General features: G+C 39.5%; 1 protein-coding gene across 1 annotated transcript; it reads left to right on the forward strand.

The window, feature by feature from the left end:
* Nucleotides 1-1,818: 1,818 nt before the first annotated feature.
* Nucleotides 1,819-2,617, forward strand: LOC147448213 (uncharacterized). The gene is made up of 2 exons (XM_086523764.1): nt 1,819-2,416; nt 2,559-2,617. The coding sequence occupies exons 1-2, from the start codon at nt 1,819-1,821 to the stop codon at nt 2,615-2,617; spliced, it is 657 nt and encodes a 218-aa protein (XP_086379890.1).
* Nucleotides 2,618-14,825: the final 12,208 nt, after the last annotated feature.

The following is a 14,825-nucleotide window of genomic DNA, read 5'->3' on the forward strand; positions in this document are numbered from 1 at the left end:
AGATAATGTATTTTGAGACTTGTCGCTCTTCAAATTTTTCTTTTCGATGCAACATGATGAAGATTTTGATGAAGGCTTTTACTCCTCCATCAACAAGAATCCAAAGGGGATGGGAACTTGCATGGGACTGCAATGGTAGCATCTTCTACATCAATGTGAACAAGATCGGATGCCTCTCTTCTGATCTAAAGAAGCTTCGGTGGGGGGAAGAGCTGCGAGTGATTCAGCTTTATTACTTCCTTGGCACTACTAGATATGACTACACTGTAATCTCAGAAGATGGCCTTGACATAACCTTAAACGAATGGGTTTACAATCAAGTGGTAAAGGTGATCCCTAGCTATAGGATCAAACCCATCTCTGTCCCTGATATCTTTCCTGAAAATAAAAGTCTTGTATTTTATGAACCCCACAAAGATGTGTATAAGAGCTACTATTGAAATGAAATAGTAGATTGCAAGAACCTCTCCATAAATACCTATCGAATATACCACTATGTCCCTGGAAATCCAGCTTTGAGAATCATCTAGTTTTTAGCAAATCCAACCTTTGTACATATCATGATAGAAGAAAGAGATGCTCATCTAGCTTCTCAATGAGATCCCAACTTTGTATATATCTTGATATAAATAAAGTTAGGGCATCTTGAACTTAGTGAAGTTAGTTGAGTTAATTGTTTTTTTGGTCTTCAGTTGTGGAAGTTTAAAGCACTTGATATAGCATTAGGTCTTTAAATCAAACCATCGACAAGTGTATTATTGCGTAGGTACCATCAAATGCTTTGTATACGGCCCTACAAGAGAAAAAACTTCTCTTGAAACAAGCCCAACCACCCGCATTCAAAGGCGAGGGAGCCCATGTCGAGCGTGACACTCAAGCCTGGATCGAGGCAATGGAAGACTATTTCGAAGCTGCAGGAACCCAACCTGTAAACCAAACTATGCTCGCAGTGTTTCATCTTGCTGGTGATGCAAAAATATGGTGGAAACAACATTGCAAGGACTTGGGTGTTTTAGGATCTTCCCAGTCTTGGGAGGAAATTAAAGAAGACGTTACAACACGATATCTTCCACCTACTCATTGTGATGCCAAAATGCATGAATTCTTTGCTCTAAAGCAGTTATCTTTATCGGTGGGAGAGTATTACTCCAAATTTGTAACTTTGCGAAGATATGCCGCAAAAATTTCTACTGAACAACATGTAGCACGGTTCTGTCAAGGGTTGAACAACCACTGGATACACACCTTGAAGCAATGAGACCTATATCTCTCCAGGATGCTCTCTTAAGGGTTACACCGCTTGCCAAGGAAACAACTAGGAATCAAGGAAGAGGAAACTTTAGAAGCCAAAGGGCCAGACCCAACAATTGGAGCCCCAGACCTATTAATCAAGCTTATCAACCTCGCCCTATAGCAGCAACAACTACAGTAACTCAATCAAAATATCCAAATGTTTGTTGCTACAAGTGTGATGAGCTAGGTCATTATAGGAGTCACTGTCCTAGAAGAAGCATAGCAACAAACGCAAATGCCATTCCTGTAGCACAAAATGGTAGAGGTTGAACTATTCATCGTGGAGGAAGGAATGTAGGAAGAGGATGTGGAAGAGGAGAAATGGCTCAAACTCATGCCATTATTATGGAAGAACCAACAGTGGGAGACCAAGCTGAAGAGAGAGCAACTCTGCATGCCGCAATTGACAACCGGAGTGCTCGCCAGCAATATGCAGTCATTTAAGCACCAGGGTCTCACCAAGGTGAAAAAATTGAATTTTTGATTGATTGTGGAAGCACACACTCGTTTATCTCTCCTAAATGCATGAGAAAGCTAAAACTAAACCAGTATCTTGCTGGGAGACTAATTGTGGAACTAGCAAATGGGAAGGAAGTCCTAACTCAGCATACAACAGGACATGTAGAATTTGAACTAGGGGGATACTCTACTTCTGCAAACTTTCACACTTTACCTTTAAGCATTTATGATGGTATCTTAGGAATGGATTGGTTGAAACAAAATCAAGCTCATATTTATTGTGCACAAGGGAATTTTACCTTTACAGACGAACTAGGGAATGAAGTTTTAGTTCAAGGAAATAATGGGAATCCAAAAGATTACTTAGTCAAGGCTAGTAGACTTCTTAAGGGATTACGAAAGGGTCAGCAAATCTATGCAGTTAAACTCAACAAGGTAGAGGACACGGATTCAGACTTTCAACCTAATTGGTTGAGAGAGTATTCAGATGTGTTTCCTAAAGATCTTACAAGTCTTCCACCACCTAGAGAGGTTGATCACGAGATAGAGACTATCCCTGGTTGTGAACCTGTTTCGAAAAGACCGTACAAGATGTCACTCCCTGAGGAAATCGAGCTTAAAGAGCAACTTAGGCAACTTATTGAGCAAGGATTTATCCGACCAAGTACTTCTCCTTGGGGTGCTCCAGCCCTTTTCCAAAAGAAGAAGGATGGTTCTTTACGACTTTGCATAGACTACCATGGTCTTAATCAAGTCACCGTTAAGAGAAAGTATCCTATTCTTAGAATTGATGAACTCTTGGATAGGCTACACGGGGCTAAGATCTTCACAAAGATTGATCTTCGCTTTGGATATTATCAGATAAGAATCAAAGAATCAAACATTCCAAAGACAGCTTTCAATACTAGGTATGGACATTATGAGTTCACAGTAATGTCTTTTGGCCTTACTAATGCTCCTGCAAGCTTCAATCGACTAATGCAGGATATTTTTAGACCTTACCTGGATGATTTTGTCTTGGTTTTGTGTGATGATATTTTGATCTACTCTAAAGATGAGGTGGATCATGAAGAGCATGTTCGTAAAGTATTATAGCTCTTATGTCAACATCAGCTTTATGCTAAGAAGAGTAAATACCTTTTTCTCGGCCCAAGTCAGCTATCTTGGCTTTACTATATCTTCCAAAGGAATCTCAATTGACCGAGATAAAGTTAAGGACATCGTAGAATGGCCTCAACCTACTTCCGTCAGTGAAATAAGGGGATTTCTTGGGATCACAGGATGGTACCGGATATTGGTTAAGGATTATGCTCTTATTGCGGCACCTTTAATAGAGTTATTAAAGAAAGGGATGAGAATCGAGTGGAGAGCCAAACACGAGGCCAGTTTTGCAAAGCTAAAAGGTTACCTAGTATCAACTCCTATTCTTAAGCTTCCAGATTTCAATAAAGAGTTTAAAGTTATAACGGATGCTAGCAAACTTGCTTTAGGGGGAGTCCTTACTCAAGAAGGTAGACCTCTAGCCTGTACTTCTCAAAAGCTTAGAGATCATGAGAAGAATTACCGAACCCATGCTTAGCAATCATCCATGCATTAAAGTTATGGAGACATTATCTTCTCAGTCTCGCAAATTTCAGTTAGTTACTGATCATAAAATCTTGAAGTGGATCTTTACATAACCCAATCTCAACATGAGGCAAAGGAGATGGATTGAACTTCTTCAAGAATACGACTTTGATATAAAGTTTAGACCTGGGAAGGACAATGTAGTTGCAGACGAGCTTAGCCGCAAAGATTTCCTTAGTGCTATCTCTATACCCAATAATCCTATATGGGAAATAATCAAGGAAGCAGCCTTAAAAGACCCAGATTATCAGTAGTTGTCTTGGCAAATTCAACAAGGCATAATACCTGAAGCAAGGATCATATCATTAAAGGATTACTCTGTTCAACAGGGATGTCTTTATTTTCAACAAAGGCTTTGTGTACCTAAGGACCCAACACTGAAGAAAGAAATCATATTTGAGGCTCATGGTAGCCCAACATTAGGACACCCTGGGTATGCAAAGACCCTAAATGCTGTTAGAAGAAGCTACTTTTGGCCAGGAATGAAGGGGGATGTTCTTCGCTATGTGAAGCGATGTCTCTCATGCCAACGGATTAAAGCTAAAAGAATCAAGCTACCTGGACAGCTTCAACCTCTTGATATACCCCAAATGAAGTGGGAATGTATCAGTATGGACTTTGTCACGGGATTATCCTCTGTTGGAGGCTATGACTCAATATTTGTTTTTGTTGATATGCTCACTAAGGTAGCCCACCTGATGCTTGTAAAAACCACCTTCACTACCTCGAACATTAGCCAAATCTTTGTAAAGGAAATATTTAGACTTCATGGTCTACCAAAGAGAATTGTTAGCGACAGGCATGCAAAATTTACTTCAAAGTTTTGGAATTCACTCTTTCAAGCCATCGGAACACAACTGTGTTTTAGCACAACATATCATCCTTAGACAGATGGTCAGACTGAAAGAGTAAACCAGGTGATTGAGGACATTCTTAGAGCATATTGTTCACACGAACCAAAGAAATGGATCCAATATCTACCTTTGGTTGAATATGCCTATAATGCCTCTGACCATAGAAGCATTGGCATGTCACCATTTAAGGCTCTTTATGGTCAAGAATGTTTGGCTTCGTTAAACTTCTCAGATCCTACTATCAAGGTAGAAGCTTCAAAGCAAATGCTCAAAGATATGGAAGCCCAAACCAAAGCAATACGTAAGGATATTCAAGCTGCTTAGGATACACAAAAGCATTATGCAGATAAAAGGAGATCATACCGAATCTTTAAAGAAGGAGACAAGGTATTCCTTAGGGTCAGGCCCAAGAAAAGTAACCTATCCTTGGGAAAGTACAAGAAGCTCAGCCCAAGATATTGCGGACCCTATGAGATTGTCAAAGTAATAAGTGATCAAGCGTACAAGCTAAAGCTACCTTCTAACCTCAAAATTCATGATGTCTTCCATGTTAGTCTACTAAAACCCTATGTTGCTAACCCCGATCAACTTTTGGATACCAAACAAATAGTTGTTCCAACTCAAGGAGTCCTTGAACTTCAACCTGACTATATCCTAGAAACTCGAGAAAGAAAACTTAGGAATAGAAGCATCATCGAACACCTCGTCAAATGGAAAGATTTCCATGAAGAAGATGCAACATGGGAAGATGAAATAACTCTCCTTAAAGATCATCCGGACATACCTTTGAGATGAGGACATCTCAATTTTTCAAGTGGGGGAGAATGTCAGGTCTCTGCCACCCTTGGAAAGGGGATTCCCATGTAATGGAATACATATCAGGCCATTTTGGTCATAAACAAAACGTTACTATTTTTGGCACTTTTTCTAGCTTTGATGAGCCAATGTTAAATATATTATCGTAAGATTTTCAAAAATAAAATTTTTACTTGTTTATCATTTTCGTCCAAAAATAGAAAGTTTTGAGGTGCTTACACCCACCTAGACGCGATCGTCTCGTCTAAATTTATCCCATCCTGAATTTCCATAAAAATAGCTGTCTGTCTCAAAAAATACTAAATATAGCAGGTGTGTGCATTTGACACCTTAGTCTGTCATCCTCAAGCTCGTCTTTTAATAGCAAGTTTCAAAATTGAATTCCGACAAGCCAAGCTCACTTTAGACAATTAAATTTCATCCTAATGTTAATCAATTAAATCCTAAGCCTAAGGTATGCATGTGCATGAGCATGTATGTGCATGTGTATGTATGGGTATGTGTATGTATGAACATAAATGACCCATGGCCATAGCCCATATCTTATGGTATGTTGACCCTAAGCATGGGTAAGTACATGAGGTGTATCACTCAATTGGGTAAAAGGGGACACCTCTAGTGGTAAGTGAGAGGCTTGTGACACCTCTAATCCTTCATTTGGCAAGAGGGGGTGAGCAAGGGAGGTATGGGCATGGCTTGGACCTCAAGCAACCTCCAAACCCCTATATAAAGGCCATTCACACTCAATTTTAGACACACTTGAACACACTTGGGAGAAGGGAGCTCTGCTGCTGTGGCAATTAACTTGGTGGCTTCTACATCAAAGCTTTGAGAGATCAATACCTCCAAAGCACATTGGGTAATGCAAATCTATTTTTTAATCAAGATATTATCAATCTCTTCTCTCAATTGGAATCCTTTCCAATTTCTTACATACATTATCATCCAATTGGAATCCTTTCCAATTGATATCATATTGCCATTCAATTCGAATTATTTCCAATTGCTACTCTACTATCAAATGCTATACTCTTATTTACCTATCCTCAATTGAAAATCAACAATCATTATATCTATTTTATGGTAATTTCTCTACATTACAAAGTAATGAAGGTCTCACTGCTCGCTTACATAATTAATTGTGTTGACTGCATGCACAATTCTTCATCAATGTAACCTAAATATTTGCATGAATTAGCTAGAATATTCAAGAATTGTCCAACTAAAATGATGGATTGTTCTTGCAAGTATATATAAGTGATTAATCATGAGATTAGTGCATAAATGGATGGTGTGAATGAGTATTGTCTATTAGACCTTGCATAAAATTTCTTGCCTACCATAAGCATAAATCATTGGAATAGAAGTGTAAGAACAGATGAAATTAACATTCCATCAACCTTATTATCAAATTGGTTTTTGCACTATTAGTTCTTACACATTTTCAAGTTAGTTAGAGACAAGATGGCCCCAAAAAGGACCCGTGTTAGCGAGACTCACAATGATGAGGCTGACACTAGCCGAGAAGCTGATAAAGGAAAAAGAATTGCCTTGGAGGATATGCCACCAAACTCGCCAGGAAATGGTCCTAGATTAGACAAAGTTGGAATTAATTTTGTCAAGTATTTGCATTCATTGCATAGACAATAGAGTAGAAAAAGGGAAAACAATCTCCATGGATCATAAAACCATCACAAATTACGGAATATGTTTTATATAATTTTCTTGAAAGAGTAAAAGATTGTTTGGAAAGTAATTTGTTTGCTCGTAGGAAAGAAATGTTTGCCTAGTAGAAGAACTCTCGAACCTTCCTCATTCAAAATCCTATACTGATATAGTCAAAATTCCCTTTGATATCCAGAGAAGAGAGCTTAGCGGAGTGAACACTAAAGCAGTGCATATGGTTGCACACATCTTGCGGGTTGGTGCCCAGAATGCAAGATAGTACTTGTCGGTTGTTGCCCAGGTTGCAAGTTAGTCACTGCGGGTTGGTGCAAGACAATTTAGTTGTATGGGCAACTAAAGACACCGAGAGCAATAAACTCTCGCCAAGAGGAGTGAACTCCTGGGGTTGGGATATTTTAATGAAGAAGGATGGTATGTTGTTTTTCTTCTAGAAGGATTGTCTTGGTGCCGATTTGAAATTGGTTGAAGGGCTGTCTTAATGAATTTGTGATGGAAACCCAAAAAAGGAACTTTGTGTATGAACAATGATGTGGTAGTAATTAGAAAAAAAGCAGAACAAAGTGTGAGTGTGGGGGTGGAAAGTGGGGACTGGCTCAGGTTGCCAGTCAAGGATGGGTGGTCTTGATTAGTGGAGAAACTCTCCTCTCCCTCTTGTAAAAGAGAAAATTAGAGACTCATTGTGCCAAGAGTCGAGAATTCCAATTGTACGTGCCTCTGAAAGTTATGTGGAAAAAGGCAATTGGGGTTTCTCTCTCTCGGAAGGTGAGAATTAAGAATGTCATAGTATTGTAATAGTTTACGCTTTCCCTACGAGACAGGGCTAGGAATGCTTTTTAATAGTTCGGACTCAAGTAACTCGGTGAAGAGAACCTGTCCATTAGAATTTTGTCTATGTTGACTATGTTTTCTCAATCGAATAGGGCCTAGCGACCTGTCAGGTGCCCTCCTGTTGCCAAAAGGTTATGGTATCGGGGAGGGGACCTCGCAAAGATAATATTGAGGTGGAGATGAAGATAATGTTGACATGGAGGCAAGGAGTGTGGGTAGAGAGTGAAGGCTATAGAGTAGTTGCTGGCCCACTACCATGAAGAGTATTGGCCTCATCAAAAATCTTATGAAAATTATTCATAGCTCCTTGGAGTTTCCTTTGCAGGTTGCACTTTCCTACACGTGGCAATTCTCTTCACTTTTCCATGACACTATAGCTCCTTGGAGTTTCCTTTGCATGTCGCAATTTCCTACACATGGAAATCCTCTTCACTTTGTCATTACACTACAATATAAACATAGAATATAGATTCTAGTGTGCTTACGGAGGACTCAAAACATTTCATTGTATGTGGAGTTTTTTCTTACCATAGCCAAAAAACCATTTGAGGGAATGAAAAACCTTTGAATGGGCGGTAAGAACCTCTCTCTCTCTCTCTCTCTCTCTCTCTCTCTCTCCCCCCCCCCCCCCCCCCCCCGCCCAAAGTTCTTTAGCCACTACACGTGAACGTTTATCAACATGTAATGAAAGAGTGTGTGTGCAGATGCGTGTGTACAAGAGATAGGAAGGATACTTTGTGTGGGTGGAGCTAACCTCTCAAGAAAAAGAATGAGAGAGCTCCTTGTTTTTGTATATGCACAAAGAATATGGCAAAAGTAAGTGAATGGTAGGAGACTATGTCCGACATGGGGTAAGGCATACCACCAACAACCTCCCACTTAAAGGTGAGTGTGCCGATAAGTGGATCCACTATGTGACCTAGTAGAATATACAATGGTTGGTGAGAGACTCTCTCAACCTACACCCACTAGCTCTTTTAAAGCATATGCATGTTTCCATATAAGCCCTAGTGGTGTGCAAAAGCACGTATCTTTGATAGAATGTAAATGCATATCTTATAGATCTTCCATAATGACTTGCACAGCCAGTGTAAGTCATCTCTTGATTGATAGACCCAATTGTGAGATAAAAGCACGTATCTCTGATAGAATGTGCATGCATGTCTTATAGGTCTTCCATAATGAACTGCATAGCTCCATGATGAATCATGGTAGTGTCAGTCATTGCTCGATTGATAGACCCAATTGAAAATGCTCCCACTGTAGTTGATATTTTGGGTCTTGACACTATAAGGTTGCACATGAGACTCCAAAAGACTGACAAAAGTTGTGCAACCTTGGCTATCCTAGCCCTCTTAGCACTATCTACATTAAATGAGTCATCACCATCATGACTAGTCATGTATGGATGCGATGACTCTAACTATGGGAGGACCAACTCCCCCTCATCCATAGGGACTAGATCCACATGTCTTGACATAACAATATTAGACTCTAGCATGAGCATATTAAAAAACTCTATATCTTCCATCTCTGTAGTAGGAGGCCTCTCTATCCTAAGAAGGTAAACCTACTCTGTCTCGCAAAAGTATGGCCGATATAACTTAGTAGTAACAGACATGTCATGCACATCAATCTAAAGATCCATGAAAGAGACCTCTCTCAATTCTCACTGACATATCATGCACATCAATCTAGAGATCCATGAAAGAGACTTGTGTCTCATCTCTTGCTGACATGTCTACAACAAAATCAAGAATGAACCATCTTTTGCATCAGATACATGCATGGGGTAGATCAAGCCACTCCAAGCTCCACACTCAATCATTTGTGATTCCCAATGCATGTGGAAAGGCTACTCTCTAGCAGTATCTGAAACCCACAATCTCTTAACTATCTCATTGAGATCAAAATTCATCTCAACTACGGAACATAACACACATCTCAAAGTGTATATGCTGCACCACTAGGCAATGATATCCAATGTTAGCAGTCCGTCATGACGAATGCCTGTACATGGCTATCTAGCACTAACATAATATGTCAATACTCAAGGAAGTGACTTGGATGGGGCATGGAGACTCTTTGAGGTTGTCAATCCTCAAGAAGTGAACCTGATAAGCAAATACATCAACTCAATGAGCAAATCACCACTCAATGATCAGGAAATCTACCTATGTCCTTTCTCACTGCTCTCGATCATCACGTCATTTCATCGACTAAACGGGTCAAATTGTCACAAAACTTTAAGGGAAGCTTCATTAGGTCTAAAGGGACAAGTCTACAAAGTCTGGTAGCATTCCATCAAGGTACATGGATCGCAACTCATCATGATCCAAGTCATAGAATTTGCAACAAAACATCCCAATCAGGTCGCCCTAAGGTGCAATAACACTCTCCTATGTTCAAAATGTCAAAAAATAGTGATTTAGACACTCAAATCTAAAGATTAGGCTTGTAAATACATAATTGCAACAAACCATAATAAAATTTGCAATGCTTACACTTAATTGAAAGAGCACAGAAAGATGAGCACAATGCAAGTTTTGGAATTGAAATTGGATTTAGCCAATCATTAGAAAAGTTGATTATAAGTTGGAGCTACTTGGCCGCTTGAGCGTACGTACAAGAGAGCTTCTTCTTTCTCCAAAAGATAAGCCTCCTTTTCACATTGAGACTATTGTCTTTTATACCTAGGACTTTCTAAATGGTTAGTGGCTGGCTCGCATGGGCATTTACAAAGATCATGAAAGAATTACAAACTCATGGAATGGATCTGCTACTCTAAAATTAGGATTTACCTACGATATAGCTGCACTAGCTCAAAAAAAAAAAGAGTACAGTTTCATTAAAAATGTGGTGTCCGAGCTGGGTGGGTGCCCGTATGCTAAATCTACCAAACACTCCCCCCTTTCTAGCTTGGGTCATTCCTTGACACAACCATGTGCAACCTGGTTGTTAGGGATGTCTTCAGGTTGGTCTTTAGCTTTGAAAGTGCTTTGTAGTTGATGAGAATGCCCCCTTTCTTGAGTGATTTATATCTACTGTGTTCTAGTTGAAACATGAGTTGAGCTTCTATTGTTGAGGCAATATTTCACTTTGCTGTGCCTTCTCCTCTTTGTTGCCACTTTTAGTAGTGAAGATGACTATTGTTGGTGCATGCATTTTTGGGAATTGAACCTCTTTGTATCATTGTATTTATGATGTATCTTGCCCTTGAGTTCCACTGCAATACAACTCCTTTGCAATATGCTACCAACTTTGAAGCACTACGTGAGCTCCTTATGATCTCTCTTGATAGATCTCTTGTTGACTTTGTCTTGTTTTGTCAATTTTTCTTGTATGCCCGTTTCAATTTTCCATTGTTTGATGGAGCATTGTTGTTTTCCTTGAAGTTAAGAGCTGCTCTCGACAATCATGTGGAGACCCGCAACTATTTCTTGAATTCTTTGAGATTGATATGGGTAGTCATTTACTTATTGTAGATGTAGAAGGATTATAAATAAGAGGATAGTGATGAGTGTGTTTAGATTAGGGTCTCAAACCTAGATGACCAAAGGGGAAAAACTCGGTGGGATAAAAGTGCCTTTGGTATACGCTCTTATTGGAGTTGCGTAGTTGGACTTGAAGTACCTGTTCATGCAAAGTGAGTGCTTTTGTAGTTGAGCTTGAAGTACTTGTTCATGCAAAGTGAGTGCTTGGGAGAAACAAAAGAAGAGTGCATAATGCAAGTGTCAATTTGGGACACTCTATATGTACATAAAAAATTTGTCAAACAAAAGCATGCAGTGTGAAAGATGGAGTTGATGGGTGCTTCAAGGAACAAATGTAGCATATGTTGTGACATCAAAGGATTTCATAATAGCTTCCATGTCCAAAAAGGGTTTTTGATGTAGAAGCTTCTCCACTCATACCTCATTGTGCTCAGTGTGTGAGTGTCTTTTGAACTCCCTCCTTCACTTCACCATGCTTAAAATACATAGACTTTGAATCTTATGCTAATCTATGCCAGCATGAGCAACCCAAGGTAAATATGCTTAGCTTTTCCAACATGAGCAGTACCTAGCATAGTTAAGATTCTTAGACCATAGAGAATATTACTTGAATCTTTGGGACTAACGCCTCGCTCATTTAGTGGCTTAGCTGCCTCACTCTAAATCTTATGTCATGTATTACTAATGGTGACTTCGATATACATGTTAAAGGCCAAAAACCCAATTTTCATAGGTTCTTGAGATTTAGGCCTCTTTCATTTTTTGGGTCTATGGATGCCACCATTCTATCCAGTAGGTTTGCATACTTTTGCTCCTCATGATTTGTTTGTTGTATGTTGACACTACTTTGTGAAGTAGGTTCTACGGTTGTAGAAGGGATTGATGGATCCTTTGCTTTATCTCCCATGAGAAGCGGTTGTAGATGTTTGTGGGTTCTTTGTGATTGAGTTTCTAATAGCAATTTTGGAACCCACCTTGTTTGTGGTGTTCATATGATCGTCTTTTGCATTTGCCACTTTTTCTCTATATCTATAGGCTCATCAAGTCAAATATCCCCACTATGACGAGGTACATGGATTGTGATCCATGTACCTCTTCATAGTGGGGATATCTATAGGCTCATCAAGTCAGATATCCCCACTATAAAGAGGTACATGGATCGTGATCCATGACCCTCTATCAAGTTTTGACTTCAAATTTTGATAGTAGAAGGTCATCTAGAAGCTCTGTACCAATTTTCACCAATTTTTGGGGTTGGGATACACGGATCACTATACATGTTCCACCACATTTGGAATTGATCTCTGGGGAGCTTATGCCCACTTTTGGATCTAAAATTCTTGTTTTGGCAGTTTTTGCCCTGTCAACCAATTTTGAGTCATAATTTTTAAAATTTTCTTTGCAACCAAAATTTATCAAAGCAATGTTCTACTAATATAGAGAGTTACTGACAACTTTTTTGAAAAAAAGGCCTTTAAGGTACCTGGATTGCGATCCATGTTTGACCACACAATCTACTGAAACTTATTCGTTTGCACCTAGTGAGTTTTTAAAGGCCCTTGATCACCAGCTTTTTGATTTTTGATCAATTTTTAGGTCTCTACCATCAAAGTTTTCTAAATTTTAGAGTTATGGTCGTTTTTGCCCAAAATATGGTTTTCATACCTTTTTACCTTGATCTTTTCAACCCAATTTGATGGTTATGGTTTCTACTTACCCTACTCCTATGTGATGGAAAGAAAGAAGAAACAAAAACAAACAAAACAATGCAAACTAAAGTTGTAATAGAAAATGGAGAAGCACTTTGAAAGTAATGAGAAAATCAAAGAATGAAATACTTTTGGGTATCTCATTCACAACTCTCTTTAGCTCTTGAGAATAAATCTAGCATGTCTTCGATTTCTAGACTCTATCAAGTATTAAAACCCACTTTTTTGCTAGTGTAAATGGACTTGAAAGGCTAATCTTTGGAAAAAAAAACTCAAAATACGCACTAGGTCACTCACCATCTAGGGATCATTCCCCAGCAACGACGCCCATGTTAGCGGGTTTCCGCGACGTGCGTCTATAGCATAGCTATCTGGAACTAACATAATATGTCAATACTCAAGGAGGTGACTTAGATGGGGCACAGAGAATCTTTGAGGTTTTTGATCCTCAAGAAGTGATCCTAATAAGCAAACACATCAACTCAACGAGAAAATCACCACTCAATGATAAGGGAATCTACCTATATCCTTTCTCATCGCTCTCAATCATCACACCATTTTGTCGACTAGAAGGACTCATATCGTCACAAAATTTCAAGGGAACTTTACTAGGCCTAAAGGGACAAGTCTACAAAGTCTGCCAACATTGTGACAAGGTACATGGATAACGATCCATCATGACCCAAGTCACAGAAACTACAACAAAACAGCCCAAACACGTCGCCCTAAGGTCTAATAACACTCTCTATCATAATAATCAATATCTAATTCTCCTAAATGATTTTCTCATGTTAAACTGATCATTTAATATGGGGAAGTGACAGGGGAGAAAAAGCTAAAATATTGGTTAAGCTAGCAGACCGGCCACAGTAGGGATCCAAAGGAGGGAAAATAGGGATCCAAAGGGGGGGCCATCTGCAAAAGAGCTTTGTGCAACAATGGGCTCAAAAGACCCTAAGGTTCAGCCCATTAAGACTTCCAAAATGCTAAGGTTCCAAAATTCAAAGGCTGTGTCCAAAGGCCAAACACTAGGGAAATTGGATGCTTAGTATGTGTCACAAAAAGTCTTTGTCAATCCCTACATAGGAGGGGGTGAGCCTTGCAAGTAGGGGATGAAAGAGGAACTCACACACACACACACACACACACACACACACACACACACACACAAGCTCCCTTTACACAAAGGGAATGAGGGACACATGTCAGCTCCCTAGCCTAGATGCCCACAAGGTGTACCTAATTCCTATTGGATGGCCTTGGAGGTGGACCAATGAGAATTAGGCTAGAGTAAATCTAGTTTAATTAATTTAAAAACACTTAATAAAAGAACCAATAAGAATTAAGCTCTCTAAAAGACTATTGGGCATTCTTCCAAAGGGACCAATGAGCATTCAATAGCCCAATGGATTGCCCGATTCCTATTGGCCAGGAGGCAAAGGGGTCCAATGAGAGTTTAATTGAATTAAATAATTACCTAAATCTCTCACAAAAGGGGAAAGGGGGACACATGTCAGAAGGCTATTACTTATGCTGCTTAATTACCATTCTCTAAGCCTGGGGAGGTCCAATAGGATGCTAGCAAGAGCAAATAGCAAGAGGGGTCGACCAAGAGAGAGAGGGGGCTGATTTTTGCAAGGCATTATCACACACACACTCACACAATCTCATGTGTGAAGTAAAGAAGACTCTTTCTTCTTCTCAAGCTTTAATGGAAATCTTACCACCTACTCCAAGCTTGTGAGAAGGGAGGCCTACACCAACAACTCTTGGCTTTGTGATACAAATCCAACCAAGAGCCAAGCTTCAATGCATGCTCATCTCCTCTACCATCCTAATTACTAAGCTAAGCTATGCTAATATGAGTGATTATGTGAGGAGATGTACATCTTTCTCGTAAGAATACTCCTTCTCAATCTACTCTCATACCCTGCTAGCTCTCACCATCTTTGAAGGTGTGTGAGGTCTCGGGTCTGAGACCGTGAGGGAATTGATGTTGTGTTTGATAAGTGTTTTGCTTAGTGCATGAAGTTCCATCTTCATTGCACTAGCTAGTATTG

The sequence above is a fragment of the Adiantum capillus-veneris genome, chromosome 11 (genome assembly GCF_014529385.1).
Source record: "Adiantum capillus-veneris isolate H3 chromosome 11, ASM1452938v2, whole genome shotgun sequence".
NCBI lineage: Eukaryota > Viridiplantae > Streptophyta > Polypodiopsida > Polypodiales > Pteridaceae > Adiantum > Adiantum capillus-veneris.

Bases quoted from the DNA above. Each gene is read 5' to 3' on its own strand.
- LOC147448213 (XM_086523764.1), top strand. From the start codon at position 1,819: ATGAGAAAGCTAAAACTAAACCAGTATCTTGCTGGGAGACTAATTGTG. The intron at 2,417-2,558 runs GTACTTCTCCTT...ACTCTTGGATAG, and splicing joins GCAAGGATTTATCCGACCAA to GCTACACGGGGCTAAGATCT.